Source organism: Mauremys reevesii, linkage group 3 (genome assembly GCF_016161935.1).
Source record: "Mauremys reevesii isolate NIE-2019 linkage group 3, ASM1616193v1, whole genome shotgun sequence".
NCBI lineage: Eukaryota > Metazoa > Chordata > Testudines > Geoemydidae > Mauremys > Mauremys reevesii.
Window position 1 is genome coordinate 65788770 of NC_052625.1, and position 16194 is coordinate 65804963.

Genomic DNA, 16194 nt, shown 5'->3' on the forward strand with positions numbered 1-16194 from the left:
TTTCTTGGACGCATGCTAACATTCCAAACGGTCAGTTCTATTTTTAGCCTGCAACCGTTGTTTTCTTCAGAGTTATAATTTGCTGACCTTTCCCCTACTTTGGTTTTCCCGCCAATTCTATTTTTGTGCTCTGTGACCTACAGCTTGTAATGGCAGAGTGACTCATGCTTATTTAAAATGAAAGCCAGGGATACAAAATGAAGTCTGAGAAATTTCTCTGGTATCAGATGAGGGACTCCTCTCAGGTGGATTGGGAAGGCTCCAAAGGCGGCTACTGGGGCCAAGACCCCCAGTATGCCAACCAGGCAGATCTGGCGGTTGCTGCAGAGGGTCCCATGTAGCAGGGTACCAAAGACTCCTGTGCTGAGGAAAGAGTGTATTGCCACTGAGATGGCAGGAACTTTCGATAGTCATCACGACGGTACAGGAGACGTAGATTGTGCGTTCTGAGTCCTCCGATGCCAAGAAGTCAGAACCTTATTCAAATGGCAGTGCCATCGGAACCGTGTAAGTCGGAGGGGAGTGGTCAGGAACACAACCCAAAAAGGGTAAGTCCAAAGCAGGAGAGATGGATTCTCTTAGGGGGTGAGTGGACTGGGAGATGTGGAGACCTCACCTCTTCCAAGGCAAAGAGTTCATGAGGTCCAGGTGCCGACTTGAGTCTCTCCATTGTCAGCAGCACATGCTCTGTAGTCAGAACCAAAGCCAGAACAGAGGACTGTCTTGGAACTGAAGGTTCCCTCAACTTTGGTGGCGCTGATCCGGAAGGCGTAAGCGGAAGGGGTACAGCGGGTCCAGTGTTTTGTGCAACTTCGTGTCGTGTTTGTGAGCCGTGGAACACACTGCTTTTCCATGTCTGAAACTTGTAGAGGATGTAGTGTCCTTCTTGGGCCTTGAGGAAGACTGTCATGCTTATGCAAAGGCTTGCTTGCATCACGACTAGGCCCCAGCATGGGGTCCATAGCACTAGTACCAGTGGAACTAGGCTGGAGCGCCACGGTAGAAAGCATTCTCTTCAATTGCTCAGGCCAATGTACAAAGCAGGTTCCTCAGCCTGGATCCGACTGTAGCCTGATGGTGACCTCCATGAGATGCTTCTTGAGGTAGAGGGCCCAGCCTTCCTGGGTATGGCTTGGGAAGGAGAAGCAGAAACTGCACCCTGATGTGATGTGGGGCTTCCCCCAAGCAGAAAAGGTAGCGTTGGTGATTGTCACCACTGATTGAGAACAAGCAAAGGCAGGAGGTGCAGATCTTGATCCTGGTGTCTTTGACATAATCCAATACCTGGGCGTGCATCCTGGGGAGGGGGAAGGAATGAAGTGGGAGACCAACAAAATGGCATCCAAAGTCCTTAATTCCTAAAAACTGCTACTACAACAACACTAAAAACTACTACCAAAACAACAAAAATACTAACTATATACAAGGGTAAAAACAGTCTTGTTTCTGTATTTTTAGAAAATGTGTCACAAGACAGGAGAGAACAGTAGAGACTCCGACTCGGACCATGCAGCGGTGAGAAAGAATTGAGGGTGCCATTGGTCAGCCCCGCCCTTTATTGCCTCGGACGAAACCATGAGGTGGAGCAAGGGCATGTGTGCGGACCAACAGACACTACTATTTTCAAAATCTTCTGCTCCAGATGCATGACGCATGCATATAACAAGACCTCTACTAAACTCATGGTCCATTTTGGTCAATTTAATGGTCGTAGGATTTAAAAAATTGTAAATTTCATGATTTCAGATATTTAAATCTGAAATTTCATTGTGTTATAACTGTAGGGGTTGTGATCCAACTCTGAAGGCAGCATCACAGAAGAAAGGGTGGCATGGTATGCTATTCCCACCCTTTCTTCTGCGTTGTTACTGGCAGCGTGCAGTCTTCAGAGCTGGGCACCTGGCAGCAGTTACCACTCTCTGGACACCACCTCTGAAGGCAGTGCAGAAGTAAGGGTGGCAATACCACCACCACCCCCCAACCCTCTTTTGGGTCAGGACCCCCAATTTGAGAAATGCTGGTCTCCCTCGTGAAATCTGTATAGTACAGGGTAAAAGCACACAAAAGACCAGATTTCATGGTCCGTGACGTGTTTTTCATGGCTGTGAATTTGGTAGGGCCCTATGTATAACCTTAGTGGATATAACAGGGACCATCACTCAAAAAAGAAAAGAGTAAATATAGTGCAGGCATCTGCCCAACATCCTCAAGTGTTGAAGAATCACATGAAGAAATAATTTAGCTTCCGCACAACGTCCTAATCCTCCTTAACAGATGTTTGTCCTGTGCTATTCTTATTACTCTAATTGCCAAATCTCTTATTACTTTCTTGTTCTCCACTACTGGCTTATCCATTGTGTCAAGGAGTAGTTGGTGAGAAGGGTTCTTTCTTTGTGGCTCAGCCTAATTTTGCATTCTTGGTTTCTTCCAGTGATCTCAACTGCTGTTTGTTGCTGGATGAAGTTGTCTAAGCCCTACTTTACACACGTGCAGAGAAACTATATGAGGAGTTTGCACCAGTGTATACTATACTACACTATACCTCAGTGTAGTTACACTGGTGCTAATTTCCTTCAAGTAGACTGGTCCTTTAAATTTCACCATTAACATCTTTCACTCTTTCAGCCGTGAAGTAAGAAAAGAAGTATATTATGAAGATTTGCACAATCTACTCTGAGCAGCATCTCATTTTGGCATTGTGGGTGGGTGGGCTTGGCAGAGAACTACCACTTATTTCCTCCTCTCTCCCCTTAATTAAGACCAAGGTCTCTAGAAGAACATCTGAGCCCCAATGAAGGGAAGCCAAGGAGCACAGAGATCATAGGTGGTATATCTATCTGAATCTCACTGAGAGGGAGCCAAGACCAAAGAATCTATCAATCAGAGTCCAGAACTACACAATCTACCGAGAATTGCCCCTCAATTTGTATCTCAAGTCAGCTGAGTTTATTTTGTGGGAGGCTTTGAAGAGTACCACTACAATATTTCTCCCCCAATGTGCTCTCCCTTTTCACGGTTGAGACAGGAATAATTTTCTCTCATATTTTCTCAGGAACTTCCAGGGATCTCTACTGTGTGCTGCTCACAGTGTTTGCTGGCTCACAGGCCTTTTAAATGCTGCCTCATCTTGTATTCAGGAACTCTAGCTCACTGAACCCAGACTAAAAACTTTTCACATGCAATAACAAGATTATATCCCAAATAATAGGTGCCATATCAGTTCCAATATCTGAGGACAAGTAAGAACATATTTTGTTAGTGAGTTTAAGTACTCTCTCTCTTCTTTATGAATAATATAAAATGTAATGTTTCAGGGCGAACATACCATGGGCAAGCTCTATGGCTCCTTTCACCAATTCTTTAAAAGACGAAATATCTTTCTCCCAATCTGCTGATTGCATTTCACATTTATGTGCCTTGGTGAGATACTGTAGTGACTGCAAAACAATCAATTAATGCAAAATTATAAAAATTCCAGTTTAGCTTTATGCACATATTAAACACTCCTCCCAAAAAACTGAACGTATCTTTAATATGATGGATTTTCTGAGCGTTAGAAGGGTTCCCTTCTCTGCAACCATTAGCGCCAGCTGTAACACAGATGTTCACTGATATTGCCTCTCATGGATGTCAGGCACATAAAATAACATGTGTCTGAAGACCATTTTTATTTTTAAAAAATTTGTCTAGACTGATGGACGTGACCCATGTTTGCCAGGTCAAAATAATTAAAAGCATATCCAAAAGGAAAAACATTTATATTTAATATTTTGAACAGCAGTTCTGAACCTAAGGAACATATAGTTAAATACTACACGGCTTTTTTCCAAAAATATTACCAATATTATTTTTCTCAGACTGAGTTATTGCTTTGATTTCCATTTGCATTTGATTTGATTGCATTTATTCCCAAAACCAAACAGAAGTATAGAAAATGAATGTAAACAGTAATCAAGGAAGAATTTTCATAAGCAGGAAACTTATAATGAAAACCAAATGTGATACCAGTTTATTAAACAAATGTATAAAAGAAAGAAGAGTGATTCTGGCAATAACCACTGTGATACAGCATGGCCAGGGGACAGCAGGAGAGGGTTAGAAGGGAGCCTTATTCCCTGTAAGGGGAAGAAAGTTTGCTATAGATTAACTAGAGCACCTGACGCCAATTAGAGCAACTGCAGTCAGTCACATGATAAAAACCCATGCTTCAATCAGACAGTGTGGGAGTAGGAGCAGAAAGGATTGGTGTTGGAGCAGAGGACAGTTTGGAGAAGTGCTGCGGTGGACTAAGAAGTCCTAGACCCTAGGTAAGGGGCACCTGGCTTGTGCAGAGGGAGGGCAGGAAGCCCCCCCCCCCCAAAGCTGAAGGGCAGGAGAGGGAAGTAGCCCAGGGGAAGGAACCGTCAGTTCAAGTGGTTCACCACTATCCTCAGGGCCCCTGGGCTCCGACCTGGAGTAGAGGGCGGGCCTAGGTCCCTCCCTCTCCACTCCCCTCCTCTAGGACACTAGTGGGGCAATTAATATTCCAATTTAGGGGAAAGAAATGGTGCCCTGAACCCCACCCCCAAAGAAGAGAAAGTGCGAGACCCATCATAATAGTGCCGGCAATTTGCCACACCACGCTTTCAATACAATTTCTGTCCTTAGTATAATAATGGAACAAATAAAGGGAAAGAAAATATCTAAGTTGTAACAGAACCATAAGCACTGATTACTATGAGTTTATGAAGACCATTTCTTGCCAGACAAATGGGAACATAAATTGGGGAATAGGAATCCAGTGCTGTACTAAAAGAATCTGGTCATATTCAACATCTTCACTATCTGGAAAAGGGAATTGTGGGGTGTGGGGGGGCGGGGGGGAGTAGCTTCCTTTGATGGACACCCAGGTAGTCAGTTATCTGTAAAATCCCTGTAAAGGGTTAACAAGAAGAGAACAGACAGAGGGATTTTACAGCTAACTGGCTGGCTGGGTGTCCATCAAAGGGGAACTATGGACACCCAGCCAGCCAGCTAGCTGTAAAATCCCTCTTGGTCTGTTCTCTGCTTGCTTTACCTGTGAAGGGTTAACAAGCCCACAGGTAAAAGAAAGCCCACAGGCTGGGTGTTCATCAAAGGGAGCTACTCCGCCGCCCTTCATGTATCACAGGAACAAACAGCACATTAATGAAATTTGCAGATGACAGACTGGAAGGAAGCTACGAACACAAATTAGGAAAGATAATACCAAGGGATGTAGAGAGATTAGATACACTGAAAAAAGAAAAAAACAAAATGAGATGCATTTTGTCAATGCAGAGGCTCATACATCTGGTGAAAAATAATCTAAAAAACACACACGTCAGTGAGTGGGAGAAATTTTAAAAGGAGAAAATTAATGATTGCTTACTATTTTTTCCTTCCCACGGGGGCTGGAGTGTTACTAAAACAAAAATTAAACACATTGTGTGAAAAAATTGAAGATGCTAAAGTTCTATCACTTGACTAAACGATGGACTAAGAGGGGCATCTGTACTACCATCTGAAGAGTCTAAATAGAAGGGAGAGGAAACATCTAAAGTCATATAAAATTCCATCATTAGAAGCTTTTAAAAACAAGTTGGACAATCACCTGTCAGGGATGGTCTAGGTTTACTTGGTCCTGCCACAGCGCCAAGGGGCTGGACTTGATGACGTCTCAAGGTCCCTTCCAGCCTTACATTTCTATGATTCTATGGATATTAGAAGCAATGCAGCAAAGATTGGTCATCAGATGCCAAGGGGACCAAGCCTCACCTGCTGTACTGCCTGCTGCCACTGGGGGCCTCTGATGGAGCTGGAACTTACCAGCCTCTGAAGAACCCAATACATCTGGCTGTCATCAGGGAATTTTGGCCCTGCAGTACCAGTGCAGGTAGTAGATAGAGGAGGCACACAATGGGGAATGCAGGTTTCTGTGGGGTTAGTCCCAGAGAGCCAGCATATAGGGCTGCCTGCAAATGCTTCCTTGCAGCAATCTCATTTTCCAGACCCAACAAATAGGAGTTGAGTACGTGGGTGTCAGGCAGGAAGGGAAGAAGATATGAGGCTGGAGGGTTGTGCATGTGTGTGTGTATTTTCTGAGCCTGGATGAATTTGGAGAGAGAGGGTACTGAGCCATAGAGAGTTTAATTGGAAATGGGAAGGGTTCTTGGCCTTGTGGGCAAGTGTGAGTTGGTGTTGGATTGGAAGGAATTGTGAAGGCTTGAGAAGGTTCTGAAATGAGAGAGGGATGCACTGGGTTAAGCAGAGGAGAAAACTGAATGAACTGGTGAAGGAGGTCGTGACTAGATTGGTGTGTGTGTGTGTGTGAGTGAGAGTGTACTTGCTGGGTTGAAAGCTAGATCAGAGGGATGGAGGTTGGGAGTAGGAGAGACCAATAAATGAGTGACTGAGGGATAAATATTTTCTCCCATACCACCATTTCCTATAAAAGGCGTCCCAGTTTTTCATTCTGAAAATAAAGGACTGGCACCTTTTACTTCCCACTTCCCCATCAACCATGTTCTTCCCTCAAAATATGCTTCCTTACCAGCGTCTCTATATTTCACTTTGAAACACTGATTAACATGAAGGAGAGTGTGGTGGATTATTACCTGCCGCCTCAGCAACTATTCTGGACACCAGCCAGCACCAGAACAGAGAGAGAAAATTAGGAAAGGAAAAATTTAGTCTGAATACCAGGAAAATCTTAACAGCAGCCAGATGTATGAGGCTGTGGAGTACTCTCCCAAGGGAACTGCTGGAAGCATCATTGCTTGAGTCTTTTAAACCTCAACTAGAACATTTTCTAGTGTTGTGTTCAAAGGGGACAGCTGTGCATTTGCAGAGAGAGGGACAAAATGATCTAATAGGCCTTTTCCCATCTTCATAATCTATGATGCTATAAAAACTGCAAACATTATTTTATATTCTAGTCAAGTTCTTTGCTTCTTTCACACTATAGGGGTTTTGAAAAACTGCAATAGACAGCTAATTTGATTTAATGCCCAATAGGCACAGGAAAACCTTCTTGGCAGTGAGGAGATGAAATGCTTACTGGTGGCCCTTTCAAAATTTTGTACAATAAAAGTTTTATAAATTGATACTGTGAATTAATTCAAGTTGTGCATGTAGAGACTTTAGTTTCTCAGTTCTCTTTCATGCTCTCTCCACACTAAAATACAGCCATGTCAGGGAACTGACAAAAGTGGACCCTAACTTTTACAAATATGGTTCCAATTTGCACGGTAGACTAGATTTTAACCATGTTTCATAACCAGTCTAGTTATGACACATAGTTAAAGTCCTGTCTCCTCTACACAGTGAAACCACATTTGTAACTGGGTTAGGGGAAGACCATGATGTAACCTGGCTCCCTGACATGACTACATTTATAGTGTAGACAAGCTCTGAGTTACTTTTTGTGTCTGATTAGTATTTAGGGATGCATTACATGATATTGCAACTTCTGTGCTTCTGAATACAAAAAGGGCAAAATCATGTTCCTTGTTCATCTATAAAGGAAAAAAATGTAAAGGAGAGAGGGAGAATCAGACAAATCAAAGTCAGAGGAAAAGCAAGTGAGGGCTAAAGCATGCAAGTCCATAGTGGAGAGTTTGAAGAGAATAAAATGAGGAAGGACAAAGTGACTAGAAGTACACCACCATGGATGTTTGAACCACAAGCCCAACAATCTGCATCATGTACTTATCACAGAATATTGAGCAATCTTCCTGCCTGACATTTCTGCCCTGGCCAAGGAGTGCCATTAGAAAACACATACTGAATGCTGACATTTTATGTTTTCAGGTTCAGTGAAGATCTGATAACCCAGAGCTATTTTGGGAGTGTGCATGAGTATGTGAATTTTGGAAACTTAATACCAAACTGCAAAGCACCATCCATCATGAATAACAAAGTAAGCGCTCCAGTTGTGTAGCAGTTATTTTGGAAATGCAATCACTCTAGCCTCAATTTGTGATCTGAGAGGCTGAGGGAAAGGGGACGACATGAGGATTAGTGGCTAATATTCTATTAGGACAGAGAACTGTACATAGGCCTTGACACTTCAACAGATTAAGAATTAAGTGGAGGAAGTAAACCCACTTTAAGCTAAACAGAAGCAAGGCATTCTTATTCTGGAATGTGTCCACATGGAGTAGTTCAGGATTAGCTGTTTCTGAATTACTGCAGTGTAGACAAGCCCTAAATATGCTTCCACACATATGCTATGATCCCAGAATTGAGTTTGGTAACTTACGATGACTCAGTGAGCCACTGTTTTCTGGAGGTTGCAGCCTTATCGCCAGAATCTAAGCTTTGAGTTAAAATTAAATCTCTAGCCAGTAGGGTTGCAAAGAAAACCTTCAAAATATGAACCTAGTGTAACCAACAGATGCTGTAATAGGAAATTTCTTCTTTTGAAGCAAATTAATGTCCAAGTTTAGAATGATAGAATTATGCATATTTTAAAAAACAAACTGATGGAAAATTTAAAAATCTTCCTCCCCCCTAAAGAAAATATATATGTGGAGAAAATACCCCCAAAAGGACAGAATACGTGCAGCAAAATGCAGGAACAGTGCCATAGCGTGTGTGCTGTATCTTGCTACAGTAGCTGGTCCACTAGAGGATAACAGGCCTTCTACTGCTATAACAAACTCACATTTTAGAAAACTAAAACAAAACAAAAAACAACCTCAACATTTACCTTTTCAGTATCTTCAGGGTTATCACTGCGTCCGTTTCCACAGAGTCTGGCATACAGTCTCCAGATTTCCGCATCACCTGTCACTCTTGAAGTCACTCTGCCAAACAGTTCCTGCAATTTCCCCTTCAACCCCGTTGCCACCTCTCCATTGCGATCAGCCATTCCATCCACCACTGCCCTGACCAGAATATTCAGCACCTTAGAAAGCAGTCAGAGAGATCTTTCATTTATATTCTGATAAACACCAACAAGTTTTGGCTTTTGAAATCTCTGCAACATTTGGACTCCAGTATATATTCACTGATAATTTAGTAAATTACAAAGACTTTACAACAGAAACACGGCAAAATAATCTTACAAAAATGTTCTTATACAATTATGTGGGATACCAACAAGTATATTACGAGTGAAATTCACCCATTTAAACGTCATCTAGACTTTTTGCAAAGGAGTTTTATGGGTGGAGCAAGTATGCAGGAGGCTTCTGTCCTCCCTCCAGTGAGCAGTGGTGGAAAGTTTGTGCTTTCCCAAAAAAGCTGGTGTGAAGGGGGGCTTTAGGAGTGGTCCAGGAGCAGGATGCTGCATGTGAGAAATACAATTTTAGATTATAAGTGGGAGTTGGATCACCACCTATTATTATGGTTGCCTGACACGTCTCATTATAAGACCCTGCTTTTAAGTACTTGGAACTTAACTGAACTTTAACCATTTTGGCTGAAATTTTCCAAGCTAGGTGTCTGCCTCAGGCTGAATTTACTGGAAAATTTCAATAGATTCAAGGCAGCCATTTCCAAGAACAAAGTTAGGGGAAAATACATTGTTATGCTCATGTTAAAAAATTCTGGAAAACTTTTCTTTGAGAATCTCTACTGTCTCCATGCTTTGGAGCAGGGATTTGAAATTTGGCAAGGATGTGTCTTTTGCCCAACCTGTGAAAACCTGTCAATTTGTCCAAGTTATAAATATTTGAAAAATCAACGTTTGCACATGCTCAGTGGAGACTTACTAGAGCTTTGCAGCTTAATTCCCTGAAGATTCTGTCTGCACTGAGCATACTCCAGCCTAGGGCTGAGCAGGACTTTCCCTGCATTTGTAGCTCTGGGGTGCTGCAGGCTGAGCGGAGGCCAGGCACAGGAGTTGAGAGCAGGGGCCCTGTCTTTCCTGTGCTGCTAATGCCACCCTGCTGGGCTGACACACCAAGGAGTGTGACACCTGGGGTGCTGCCTCATTTGAACGTAGATGGGACAAGAGTTGGACTAGGGAGGTGGAGACCAGTAGACCAGGATGAAGACTGAGGCTGGGAGACAGGTAGGGAAAAAGGTGGGGTGGGGTGGGTGGGGCGTGTTGTGTAGATAACCTTAATTTTGGTATTTTCTGACTTCTTACTGCTTGGCATTTCAACCTTTAATAACATTCTTTAACTTAGTTTTTTTTCCCTGTATAGTATTAATAAATCATTTAGAATAAATATCAAAGAAATAATGCTAATTGGCATTACCTAACAATAAGACACTTTTTAGATAATAAAATCCTTATTGTAGTTAGGATACAAGATATTAATCCTGCTAGAAAGCTACATTTATGACTACTCAGAATGATTCACTGATGTACCACTATCATGCTAAAAATATGAAAAGCTTATGACCCTTAAAAATGGAAATGGGTACAGGATATTAAAAACACTAAGTTTAACACATTCTGTGCTATTCATAATAATTGTTGTATTTATAAGAATCAATAATATTACACATTCCAAACAATTTTACTTTAAGCTAGCAAACAAAAAACAGTTATTTTTCATGAAACAGCTAAATGTTTCTATTACAAATATTTTTCTCAACAGTATAATTGCATTACACTGTTTGGTCAAAACAAACAGCAATCAAGTGATTCTCAATTATGTATTTCAAATTCCTGGTCAGTAGCACAGTAAAATTAAAATGGGTAATATTACAAAATAGGTCTACCAAACTCTTCTGTAATGTAAAAACACTATATTCTATTGCTATATCATACTCAATAGTATAAAAGAAATAAATAATACATTATAATACTACATAATAGGTTCTACTTGAAAAGAGGCTAAAACGTAATCATGTCTTGGTTATATTGCCTGTTAAAAATATTTTTGTTAGAACTGCAAGTTAATTGTATCTAAACACCAAAACAGGGTTAGCAATCAAGACACAACTTTCTACTTTAAGAACAATTTTAATGGTTAAACTTTTATTTAAATGTCCTCTGAGGGAAGTTAAATTACCATATCCACTAATACTCCATCACATTCAATAGATGTCAATTTAAAAAGGATCCTGTGCAAGCAACAGCTTTTATTTTATTATGTCTGCTTAATAATCTATGCCTCATATGACCACTGTACAAAGCATGTGTGTGTTTAACAGTACTCCACTATACCAGGATTCCACCTCCTTTCTCATATCTATTTTTGTGACCCACACTAATTTATTAAAAACAAAACAAAAAACACAAGAAAAAAAATCTACCCTAAAACATCTTAACTGATGTTAGTTTACCTCATTTCACAATTACTATGTTGTACAACAGCTCCTTTGATATAAAAATTCAACTAGTCAAAACATGTTCAAAAGCTGCACTGATGCCAATCAAAGCTGACAGAGCTCAAGTGAGAAAAGAACCTTCAGATAACAGGCCTCTCACGATAAGGCAGCACTCTGTAAGGCAGCTTTCTGTAAATACACTCACTGCAAATACCTTCCCAAATTAAAGCTTAAAATCAAGGAAGTGATCATAAATGAACAGCTTGAGAGCACAGGTGTCTCTTGAAAATGTTAATCACCCACCTCCTCATTCAAAATCCCTGTTGGAAAGTGTCCTTACAGAAATACAAGCACAAAAAGCTTTTGCTTCTGCCTCTTATTACAAAAACATTCTAGCAGCATGAGCCAGTTAAATGAGGATAATACATAATGGGAAGAGGCAGTAGGAACCTTCACTCTACGCTGTTTCCTGTGTGGGATCCTGTATTCATGTTAAACTGCGCACAGTGAATTCACATTCACAGACAGTACAGTATGTAGCTTTGCTTCTGAAAGCAATGTTGCAAAACATCCCACCAATCAATGGAGCATCTAGTGTCTTTGTTATCCTCAGCATGTTAACATTACAGATAAACACCGACTGCTTGGCTTCAGTGATCTGCATTCTGTAAAAAGTTATGTGATTAACACTTTTTGAAGTCCCTTGGATAACATTCCCATACACACCAGAGGTTAAATCACTGGAAGGAGGCAGATTCTCAGCTGGCGTAAAGACAGTTTACACCAGCCGAGATTCTGCTCCCAGGTTTTTTTGGGGGGGGCGGGGAGGAGAGGGGGGTAAACTGTGACTTAATTATTGGCTAAACTGTAGTTTGTCTCACATACAGGCATGACCCTAAAAAACTTGCCAATTGGCTTCTAAAAAGGTGCCAGAGTCTCTCCTTCAATATTTTTCCTTCAATCATCTAACATCTAATGTGCCAAGATTGACAGGCCTAGTGACTGAAGTCCTCCTTTTAGCCACAGAGAAGTTATAGTCTGGGTAGCAATCATGCAGATTTCACATCAATATGTTCCAACCACTTTTTTCTGATTAACATGCTTTAAAATGTAGACATTTTAAAGCATAAGTCTTCATATCACAAAGCTGAGAAGGATCTGTAGGCTAAGGAGAAAGAGAGGGAGTTTTCTTACATATGAAAGACAGTGTTGTTCACTTTTAACAATATATCTATTTAATAACATCACTATAAAAAGTCCAGAGTGTTAGCTTAGACACATGATCCATGCAAAGATCAATTATTGTTAATGTGACACATCTCAGTTTTTTCCTCGGATCATTTTTATTGTATATATGGAAATGATTATTAATACTTTTCCCTTTAGAATTTTGCCTGTAGCATCCATATATGTATACATTCAACTTCACAATATTCTATAGCCTATCATATTTCCTGCCATGAAGGGGTCTGTGATATCATTAGATAACTAGAACAAACTCAGAACCATAATTTCCCACAATTACATTTTGTGGTCACAAATCCAAAACAGAAAAGCAATGATCTAACATACAAATAGAAAACATATTATAATTTAATTACAAACTCCTTTACAGAGTTAATAAAATTGTATTAGTTTAAAAAAATCTTTGAATACTATGGTGAAATAATATTAAGAATCTGACCACAGCATACAAAACCAGGGATATTCTAAATTACTTCCATTATATACTACTATTTTGGTACATTTAGTTTTGTATCAGCGGATCCTAGAACAATAGGCTATGAAGCACAGGATGGGTGATTTTTTATGTTTGGGTCATAAGGGCTTGTACTGTTAATGTGTTGGGCACTATTTGTATATTCATCCTCTTAGTTTAGATTGGTTAAATCAGTATTAGGTAACAAAGTTTTTATGTTCTTCCCCCTCTCTTTCTTGACATGTCAACTAGTACAGCAGTTAATAAAATAACATCAGAGCTGCTGAATATATCTAGCAAGAAGATAAAGTTGCACTGGGATAGAAAGAGGCACGTGATAGACACACCAACTTCCACTTAGCCATGTGTATGGTTTACTTAGGTGTCTATTATCAGGTAGGCTGCTAATCCATTGAAGGGGAGATGAAGTGTCAGAGGGAAGGAAAAGAACTAATGCTGAAGTCAGGCTGCAAGGTGGGATGGTAGATAGTCTAGGGGACTGACTTTCTGGAAATATTGAACAGGGTGAGTTTCATCTAAGAACTATAACTTAGCTGTTTAGTTTTATCTATTCATTTTTAGCTACTAGAATATTCTGCTCCTCCCTAAATAATTATTAATACAAGCCTTCCTGGAATCCTTAATCAGATTTTGGGCTTATTCATAACCACCTATGAAAATCCCTCTAATTGCATATAGCTATATTAAAGAGAACATGCAGAAACTTGGAAGGCTTTTTAAGGTCCATCTCTACTGGGACATCTTAAACAAAAACTCAGGACATTTAACATCAATACAGTCCTAAACAAAGTGTGTAATTAAAAACTGTATGGAAAAATAGAACAGAAAGGAGAATTATGCAACAAAAGTGGAAAATTATTCTAAGCAATATGCAAAGCTTAACTGAATATCCAATAAAAAATCCTAAAAGAACACCCTTGATGATAAAAGGAGCACATACCAGCTCAGAACAGAAAAGGCAAATTTGTTCACGTTATTTTACTTCTTGTAGGCTAATGACAATCTGACCAACCAAAGTGATATTAGGATCATTTCTGGAGTGCAATGTGTAATGTAACTATCATTTGAATCAGTAATTCAAAAAGGCACCTCCTAACCAGAAAAATCTACACTGTGTCCCCATGAATAAACATGATTCCTTCCTAATGACAGCATTGTAGCTGCCAATAGACTAAACCTTACCACATGGAAAACTACACGTTTCCACAGCCATTGATTTGTGATTGAAATACACTAGAGAGCTTTAAAACCTTTTCAATTTCAGCTATCTCAAATTTGATTGATTTTGCTCATATGGAACAACAGGCTGACTTGTGTGTGGTGATTTTTATACAAGTGATTAATACTAATACTTGGGCATTCTTAGTAAAAAGTAAACTGAAAAAGAAAAAGAGCAAGTGAGATGCCTTTGACAGTCATAGTACAGTATATTCCTTACATCTCCTGATCAAACTCAAAGTTTGCCAGGGATATAAAGCACATCTAATACATAAAAACAAATATTGGCCTTCATTTACTACAGTGAAAGGCATATGAAGTTCATCCATTATATTTTCATAGTATTGGATTATGTAGGTTTAATACTGCAATTACATATTTTTCAGTACATGAAATGTAATTCATTTGTAAAGGTTTGGTTGTATAAGATATACATTTTCAAATTTATGGGGGAAAATCATAACCTTACTACAGCTGTAAGGTCTGAAACAATCTGTATTAATGTTTACAGTGAGATACATAAGTGTGTGAAAAATGAAATAATCCCAAACAGTTAGATTTAGGGATGGACCTGACCAGCAAACTCTAAATTTATTCTTCCCCAAAGCCTGGGGATGTTGGAATCCAGGGTATTGTTTTGGTCTCCTCTCCAATTTAAATTATTTCTCTTTACAATCAAAGTCTCGTAATGAAGCATACTTGCCTGGATATCTTTCATTGTAAAGTATGCTATTGTTATTGAAATGTACTTGATAATGATGCAAATAATTTCTACAAGAAAAATGAATATATATGAACATGTAAAAAACACAAAAAGAAATCCGTCCCACCTGCACATCTTTGTACTTTTCTTGTAAATCCATGAGCCGGTGATAAGCTTTAATTGCTTCTGAAAACTCTCCAATGTCTGTACTGGTAATAAGGTAGTTCTCCCAAATCTGCCAGTGTTCATAGTTACACTTGAGAGCTTCTTGGAGAGTGCGAAATGCTTGGATTCTAGTTAAGAATAAAAACAAAAGATTCAGCATAGAACATATTAAAAGCATTCTGTATTTACTTAAAGGCTACATAATTCATGAACATATTTTGAAAACAGATGCAATGTTAAGATTAGTTGCTCAGAATTTACACGACCGCCTGAGAATCCCTTTCTTTCATGCCCTTCTACTCAAACCAGTTGATTACATAGCTCACTATCTCATACGTGTTCTGAGATATTGTTCTCTCTCTCTCAGTGATACCAGCTGGCCTTAGTGAAGATGACATAGTTGTTGGCCTTCCTGCAATAATTCCTCCTCTATTATTGTTCTGGTGATATATATTGAGTCAGTGGTCCTTGACCACTTTCAAATTCTTTCTCCCTGGGACAGCAACATAAGTAGACTATTGATTTGCTTCCTGAATACTCAGAAACCTCAGCTGTTAATAAATAAGCTGTTTTGCAGGACCTATTTGTTATCCACCTTCCTCTGAAAAGACATTGAGCTAGCCCTTAAATTCAGTAACCACAGATAATGAAAAATACTCCATTAATCTCCCCTTACACATAATCTACAAAAGAAAAACCACAAAATTTACTGTAGTAAGTTGTCTGCAAACACTTGATCAGATCATATAAGGTTTTGATCAAGAAACAAAAAAATATAATTGTCGTTAATCAACAGTGATAAATACAGCTTTGGCCCTTGCCAATTAACAGCAATGAAAGACACCTAGTATAATGGACAGACCTTTTACTATTGTTTGTTATGCATATAAAGAAAATATTACAATAAATACAACAATTGTATAGGAAAAAGAAAGAAGGTGTTTGTTTAATCACTTCAGTAAATGTAAATGCTGTTACATTTTGGCAAAATAAAAAACTGTCATTCTTATTGCTTGGTAACTTTTTCTTGTTTTTAAAAAAGAACACAGTAGATTAAGAGATTCCAAAGCCAGAGGGACACTTGATCATCTAATCTGACCTTCTCTATAAAACACAGGCCATAGAACTTCACCAACACAATTGTTTCCACTGTTATTTT

General features: G+C 39.5%; 1 protein-coding gene across 4 annotated transcripts in view; it reads right to left on the reverse strand.

The window, feature by feature from the left end:
- The window catches only part of TTC27 (tetratricopeptide repeat domain 27), a 193895-nt gene that overhangs the window by 12914 nt on the left and 164787 nt on the right, over positions 1 to 16194 (reverse strand). For all 4 annotated transcript variants that reach the window (XM_039531879.1, XM_039531878.1, XM_039531877.1 and 1 more), the window contains 3 exons: positions 14998 to 15163; positions 8711 to 8908; positions 3326 to 3437 (listed from right to left, as the gene is read on the reverse strand). In XM_039531879.1, the coding sequence (XP_039387813.1) occupies positions 3326 to 3437; positions 8711 to 8908; positions 14998 to 15163 (476 nt within the window). The remainder of the gene's footprint in view (positions 1 to 3325; positions 3438 to 8710; positions 8909 to 14997; positions 15164 to 16194) is intronic.